The 8498-nt window shown below is 37.5% G+C and overlaps 1 protein-coding gene across 1 annotated transcript in view; it reads right to left on the bottom strand.

Moving 5' to 3' along the window:
* Window positions 1–975: 975 nt before the first annotated feature.
* Window positions 976–8498, bottom strand: part of LOC127529079 (fibulin-7) — a 113900-nt gene continuing 106377 nt past the window's right edge. The window contains exons 7-9 of the mRNA XM_051931545.1: window positions 6410–6547; window positions 4300–4438; window positions 976–1913 (exon numbers count right to left, since the gene is read on the bottom strand). Of these exons, the coding sequence (XP_051787505.1) occupies window positions 1553–1913; window positions 4300–4438; window positions 6410–6547 (638 nt within the window). The 3' untranslated portion in view covers window positions 976–1552. The remainder of the gene's footprint in view (window positions 1914–4299; window positions 4439–6409; window positions 6548–8498) is intronic.

Genomic DNA, 8498 nt, shown 5'->3' with positions numbered 1-8498 from the left:
TAACAGGCCAAACAAAAAGTCTAGACAAGGTAGCACATGTGGCAAATTTATCAACATGTATTCTTTTTAATTTACATTAGTGGTATTTATTCTCTGCGGTGGGTTGGCACCCTGCCCGGGATTGGTTCCCTGCCTTGTGCCCTGTGTTGGCTGGGATTGGCTCCAGCAGACCCCCGTGACCCTGTGTTCGGATTCAGCGGGTTGGAAAATCGATGGATGGATGGATGGTATTTATTCTGTTACCTTAACTGAGTTTGTGATATTGAAGATGACATCAAAATTGCAAAGACAGCAAAAAGCATTAAAAAAAGACCCAGACAATTTTCAAAATAGGAAAATGCAGTTTAATTTAGATAAGTGCAAAGTGTTACATGTAGGAAAAAAAGAATGCTAATTCTAAATATATAAGCAAAGAAGCTATAGAAAGGTTATAGGAGTTTATATTGTCGAAAGAAACGTATAGAAGTAATTTAGCAGCCAAACACAATGTTAAGTTTTATTAAAATACCAATTGAATTTCTATCAATTGATGTTATTCTCAAATTTTGTAATATTCAGGTAAGGCAACTTCTGGGGTTCTGTTTAAAGTTTAGGTCACTCTACTACAAAAAGACAACTCTTCTAGAAGCTGTACAGAACAGAGCAGCCAAGTGCATCTGTGGATTTAAGGGCATGACCTACTACAAAAAATAAACATAATTATGAGTAAACCTCCTTAGTCTTGAGCATGTAAGACTACTTATGGCCTAATCCAGGTCTTCAAATGTACACAGAAAAGTGTATGGAGTAAACTCAGTTAAAACAGGGAATTGCATACTTTAAAGTATTAGTGAAAATTAAGAGAACATTTTGAATCTGCCTTCAAAATAGGAATAACACAGCACTTCTTTACACTAATAGTCAGTGGCTTTGGAATAAGCTACCAAGCCAAATCAATAACTTCCAAAAAACCTCTGTATTAGATAGTGAGGGTACTAACTAAGTGAACAAGCTTTTTAAAATGTACATTCATATGACATAGTTCTCTAAAATGACTCAGAGAAAAAAAGTAACTCGCTATCTAAACACTGAAGCAGACATCTTGAGGAATTTATTAACTGATGACATTGTTTGCTATCCATTCTCCCAACATAAACCCACATAATACATTTTAAAATTGCAGTGAACTGCAGCCAATCCTGGATGCATTGGATGCAAGGCAGAAGTCAATCCTAGACAGGACAATGAATATTTGTTTGTACTTCAAAGTAGGCTGATTCAATCATTTTTATTTCTTGATTCCACACATTAGATGCTTGTAACTATAATAATATCACACCAAAATATGTTTCAGCACCTCAGATCTGTATACATTTGTCCAAGCCAATGTAAACAGCATGGTCTGATAAAACAAATGTGTTTACTACATCAATAAATCAATTACTAATTGGTTTAACATTTCAAGACTGACTTGAAATACATGCTCTTAAGACACTCTATATGAAGCACTTTAATATCTGAATTATACAAAACTTTGTTCCTTTACCAGTCTCTGCTGTCTTGCGTAATAAGATTAGAAATCATATTGTGAAACAAAGACAATCACTTTGGAAATATATCTGCCCAACAAAACTCGTTTATCATACTCTGTCATTTCAAAGTCAGCTTCTAAGACTGTGGGCCCCAATACAGGGCTGACTAACACCAGTTCCCCAGTTAGCCTATTTGCTCTCTGCACACCAAAGTGCCTACGACCCCGTCCTCCAACCACAGCAAAACGCAGGCTGTCACCATGCTGGCGGATTGCAGACATCCTGAAGAGTACATGAGGAGTGGTGTAGTTAGAAACCAAAGACTGATAGTGGAAGGAGATGGAGGATGTAGACTGTGCACAGACTTTGTTGCCCACTGGACATGGATTCCTTTCACATCGTCTGCAATTTCAAACAGGAGGGAAATAAACAAATTCCTGTTAAATGTCATTAGGCTATATTTAAAGTGCTTTATAAACACATTTATTGAGGGCAATACAGTATTCTAAGCCAAATTAGAGTGCCTGAAATGGAATAAAATTGACTTATTTAAAGTAAAACACAAAAATGAACTTCATTATATATTAAGCAAGATTCAACATTTAATTGTTATCAAAATTCTTTTTTAGAAAGTCAGATGACTGATATTTAAAGAGTCAAATAACCTGTGTTAGATATTGAAGAAATATTTGGATCCAAATCTCTAATATGCCCACGTTTAAGTATGTGCTGAGGAAGTCTGTATTTTACACAGAATATTTTTGTGACACATAAGAAATGATCTCTTATATATATTTCTCTTCTGGTTAGTCCTACTTCCTCTTCAAAAGCGGTCCCGCCCACACGCAGCCGACACAGCATTTCTCGATTGCTATTTGTCCTCTTCGAAACCCTTCCCCACGCTTCCTGCAGTTCCTCTTCAAAACTGGTCCCGCCCACACATAGCCGACACGGCATTTCTCGATTCCTATTCCTGCTCTTCTAAACCCTTCTCCATGCTGCCTGAGGCCTCCCATACACCCCCCACGCCGCTTTTCTCGATTCCTATTCCTCCTTCGGACTACTATGTCTTCCCCACTCCTCTCTCATGACCCCATTGGTATCACATCACTGCCCTATATCTAGCCTGACCATGTGACCTTTCACTTCAGCAATGTGTGTGTCTGGGATCTTTTCCGTAGCCTGCTACAGGAAGGTACTCTGTCGACCACTGGCATTGGTTTCGCTCCTTGCTATTCGTTTTGCTCCTTCCTATTTTCATTATACTGCAACGGTTGTTTCCTATGCCTTTGTTATAAAATGAATGACAGTATCCCTAATTTCCGCCAAATACTGCCTGTCATCTTCTGCGGTTCTCGAGCCCTCACCGTTGCCCCTTCCATCAACAAACACAGGCTGTGGAACGAAATGAAAGTCCTAAAACTCACAAAAAAATATGAGAGCTCTCAAAAATGAAAGCTACAAGACCAATACTGAACGTCACAAATGATAATTCTACATATTAACAACAAAGTTCTTGATCTTATACAGGGTGAAAAAGTGACCTTCAAGAGTGTAGATACAGTAGTCAGTGACAATCCTAATGATCAACTAATGTACCCACAGGAGTTTTTACACACCCTCACACCAAATGGCATGCCTCCCCATATCCTTCATCTGAAGGTGGGAGCTGTAGTTATGCTCCTCTGAAATATTATGCCATCAAAAGGTCTTTGCAACGGAGCAAGACTCATTGTTACCCGAATACATACAACTATTATTGAGTGCAAACTGATCGCTATCCAAAATTCTGAAACAATCTTCATTCCCAGAATCTCTCTCCTTGCTTCCGACACCAATCTCCCTTTTAAATTTAAACACACACAATTCCCACTCAGACTTGCCTTCTCCATGACTATCAACAAGTCCCAAGGACAAACATTTGCAAAGATTTGCGTTAATCTACAACAACCAGTCTTCAGCCACGGTCAGTTGTACGTGGCTTTTTTGGGCTTAGATCTTTCGACTCATTATCTGTCTTCTCCACCAAAACACCTGTTCACAACTCTGTCTTTCAAGAAGTATTTATTTCTTCTTGATTTCTGAATTCCTTTCTCACCATTTTCCGTTCCTATTCTTACACCGCCGTATGCTACGGTGGGCGTCGGCTAGTATATTATAGTTGTGTAAATACAGAAAATGGAAAGAAGCACTGAGACAACATGATATCTTCAGTGTCTTTAGATGTGCATCAGAATGGTCCTCAAATTAAGCAAGCTAGCCTAATAGTGATTTTAATAATAAATTAAAAGTTAATAATTAAGAAAAAATGATTTTAATAATAATTTGAATATCATCTTTGAGGAAATGGCTTGTTAATAGCTCATCAATTTCCAAATGACAATTTAATGTCATGAAGTATTTAGTTACTCAACATTAATTATACAATTGTGTTGCCTCACTGTGGACACATAAACATATTTGTTAATTATTTGTTTGAAGTTTTGTGATCATTATGATCTTTTTCTTAAATCGTCTTTGCCATTTCTTTTATCATTAGCCAGCTGCAGTTTCAGGAGTTATCATTTTGCAGATATATTGCTTCTATCCATGAAATGAGACATTACAGTGACTGAGAACCTGATCTGGCATAACATTTTACAACAGTTTACACAGTTAAACATTATAAAATACCTTTATAACATTCATACATATATAGTAGAAATTTGTAGAATACCTGGGTGTGATAAGCCACCCACTTGGCCTAATTTAGTAAACCTCTAACTTTGCTTTCTTTCTCTTTACTTACACTGGGGAAGTCTTGACGTAGCTAGTGTTATGCCGTGTTTTTGGACATTCAGGTCGAACACATTGAAAACCCCCAAATGTGTTCACACACAGTTCATCCTGGCTGCAGTTGTGCTGACGACCAGCACACTCATCTACATCTGCAACATATTTAAAATATAGTGTGAACTTATACTTCAGACGTAGACAAAATAGTATGTACAGATGACAAGAATAAGCATTTTAATATTAATTAAATGTTCAAGCAAAGAAAAACATTGTTTATTTTTGAAGATTATAATTGAATTATGATGTGGGAAAAACTGTATACATTACATTTTATGACATTTTTACTAAAAGGTTAAAATATAGTAAAAATCTCCAGAGGCTTAGTAGAGAAAATAAACCTTACAAGACTGAAAAAGCAAAACAACATCTATTAAAAGGAAAACATTTCCGTAGTTTGAAAGTCATTAATGACCTTGAAGCATGCTTTGAGTCATCAAAGGTTATGTGCCTTGAGGCACATAAAATATTGAGATAGGTAGGGTACAACAGAAAAGGTTGCAAGCCTTCCTGGCTTGAAATGTTGCTAAACTGAGTCAGGAAAAAAAAAATTCTCTGGTTATTGTAAGACAAGTTAAGTGTCTTCCTAGCCTTCTTCTAAATAACTTGGCATTAAAGTTGAAAAAATTTAATATTAATAGCACTGATTGAGAAGAATTGTGATTTAAGTGTATAAATCCAATGATACCACCTGCAATAGGAGCATAATTGTGGAGGGCTAAAAAGAAAATTGTCCAGTTTGTTTAGAAATTCAAAAACATTTCCACTTTCAGTATTTTCTTTATTGCTCAGTATGGGAAAAATGTTTCTGTGGTTTTTTCAGTTCAGCGCCAAATTATACCATCAGACTCTCCAGAGAGGTAATCTGTTGATCATGATGGTGCATTGTTTCCAGCAGTGTTTGAAATTTAGGAAAATCTTGCTTTACTCAGTTTTGATTTCTTGTATGTCATTTTGGAGAGTACCAAACTCAGCCTGGGAGTTTCGCTGTAGAATATTAAAAATGGTAGACAACTGGCTGGCCACAAACCTCCATAATTTATCTGTGGGCATATTCACACTCTGTCCTTCACGGAGCTGGAGACCTTCTTGAACCATATGCCATCTTTTGATTTTAGAGTTGTTATATAAAAATGACGCAACTTGGAGGGGGATGAGAAGTATAAAATTAGGAAAAAGCAAGCATGGGTGGGAAACCACCATAATATGTGCCCATAAACCACCAAGGGACATGAGGTCTATGAGATATCCATGTGTTAATAGATTTTGTTATATTTAAGGCACAAATTGAAGTGTAACTGAAGAAGGAGATACTTAAACAGAAAATTATATTGGAAGCAAAAAGTTTCATGGTAAATGCTGGAAAAACCAAGGTGATAGCAGGAGGAAAAGAGGCATGAAGCAAGGAAAAGGTGGGTGCATGGCTGTGCAGCATGGGTGGTAAAGACGTTGAGAGAAACTCATCCAATATATGTGTGAGGGGTTCAGAATACTGATGCAGTAAATGTAAACTTTGATATTGACAATGGAGTTGTTTTGGAGTTAAGAGAGGTGAAAGGTCTTATTCTGGGGAGAAATTTACAAAGATGGTTTGGGAGTGTTCAACAAAAGGCAGAGGGTGGTTGGGTGAAGAGGTGTATAGTGATGGAAGTGGAGGAGGGGATGATGTTAACAGGGAGGTCAAAGAAGATGTGGCTAGGCTGTGAGGAACTAGGACCAATCCCAGCAGCACTAGGCAGGGATAATCTCTGTTTGAGAACCAGTTCACTCATGCACATACTAGCACTTCCAAACTGTGGGTCAGTTTAGAGTTACTATCTTGAGAAAAAACAACACAGACAAACATCCAAATTCCATATTCCTAGAGCTGTAAGGCAACAGTGTTAATAATGTGTCACCATTTCATTCTGTAAAACACTGTTACTCAATTAATGTATTTACTATTTTAGTATGTTACAAATACAATTTAAAATAGACAATTACTTTTAAACAAATATGGGAAGACAATATTTCCATAACTGATCCAAGTTTTTCTATTTGAAAAAAAATATTGGAAACAAACTGACCTTTGCAGAAACGATACCCAGGGCCAAGGTTGTATCCTGGAGGACATGTGCACCGGTAGGAGCCAGGAGTATTAACACATGCATACATGCAGATACGGGATAACCGTCCAGATTGGTAGAGCTCACACTCATCGACATCTAAAATGCATATCATATGCTTTATGTCATATGTTATATACTTTATATTTCAAAGACAAGTACAATGCTTCATCTATTATCAATAAATGTTGTAAGCACTTATATAGTACAGAGCCAGAGCAGCATTGCATTAACATACTCCTCTAAAAGGAAAAAACATGGAAGAGAGATGGGAAATTATTAAGATGTTATGATTTTCTTAAAACACTCTGTTAAAGCAAATTTACAAGAAGATTCTTTTTCAGAGTAGGATTATTTTATATTTTTCATTTTGTTGTACATTGTAATATTTTTAACTCAAGATCTTTCTCAGAAATACATCAATCAGAAATCATTATGGAACCTACTGAATCTCAAACCACCTAGTGCATATACCCAGATTGTGAAAATTAGGGTTGTTTACAAAATGTTGCAGGAAACTAAAGAATGATATCATACAAGAATACTTCAGTATAGCACAAACAAATATGGTAATTTTGACATGTGACAACGTAATTATGATCATGTGCATTACTAAAGGATATCAAACTCTAACTCCTTCTAGCATCATAACTTTGGAATGGTATGTTGTTCATTAACCTACAAACTATGCTGTCAGGAGCCTTTTGCTCTTAGTAGATTTACCGTTGGCAAATTGATCTAAGGAATGCAACCACATCCAGAGCGTAAAAATACTAACAATCATATTAATTATAAAAACCCAGATGAAACCTTGCCGCAGAACACTGACACCAGGAATCATCTCTGGATCCCTGCTCACATTCAGCCAGTTGACACTACCAGAAACTAACATTTGGGCTCTCCAATTGCAGGCTGAGGTCAGGTTCAATACTAGTTAGTTTAGAAATGGCTTTCACTGTTTTCCACAGAACACAATTCATCATTAAAAGTTATATATATATATATATATATATATATATATATATATATATATACAGTATATACAGTATATATATATATATATATATATTCACGGCATTCGTAGTCTACCTGTCATGGATGGCCGGGGCCCTGGCCCGGCCGGGATGCCTCTGCCTTGAAAGGACCAGGGGAGCAAGTTTGGACAGAGCATCACCTCCCCTAGAATGCTAGATGGCAAACCCCCTGGATAGCATTGATACCTCGGACTCCCACAGGGCTTCATGGGAATTGGAGTTCGTTACAGCCTTGTCCGGGGGTGCCTCCAAGATGTGCTGCAATTGTCCCTGAGCCTGTGTGGGCGGTTCTCCAGCCACACCCGGAAGTGGGTCAATGAGCACCTGGAGCACTTCTGGGTGACCTATATAAGGGACCAGCAGACACTACTCAGGAAGCCAGAGTCAGGAGGAGAGGGACTAAGCTTGCCGTAGAGGAGTGGAGGAGATAAGAGATTTGATTGGTATTTATTTGAGTTTGTGCTTAGTGTGGGACTGTGTTGTGTCTATGAGTACAGGGAAGACGTAGCCCACAGACGAAGAAAATAAAAGTTTGTTTCTTTTATAAGTGTGCCTCCAGTGTCAGTCTGTGTTGGGTCAGTGCCAACCAAGCGCTTCTGTTACTATATACAGTGCTCAGCATAAATGAGTACACCCCACTACATTTGTCAGAAAACCTTTAGTTTCCTTTCAGTATCAATATTGTCTATGAGATACTGTACTACAAAATACTCCCACAAATGTGGGCCATTGATTGCAAACAACATTTGTTAATTTGCACACACAAAAAAGTGATTATCCAAACAAATTCATTCAAGCCCATGTAGCAAAAATGAGTACACCCCAATTATAGTCTTAGGAGAAAAGCCACACTTAAGACTACAAAAGTCCAATTAACAGGCATTCAACCACAGGTGAGTCTAATGATTCATTTAAGAGGTGTCCAGCAGACAGGTGACTATAAAAGGGCATTACTTAACAAAGAAAAGCCCTTCCCATTTCATGCTGTCAGCAATGGCTCCACATGGAAGAGAAAT

This window comes from Erpetoichthys calabaricus, chromosome 9, assembly GCF_900747795.2.
Source record: "Erpetoichthys calabaricus chromosome 9, fErpCal1.3, whole genome shotgun sequence".
Taxonomy (NCBI): Eukaryota; Metazoa; Chordata; class Cladistia; order Polypteriformes; family Polypteridae; genus Erpetoichthys; species Erpetoichthys calabaricus.
Note: the sequence above shows the minus strand (reverse complement) of the source record. Positions and strands in the feature narration are given on the sequence as shown.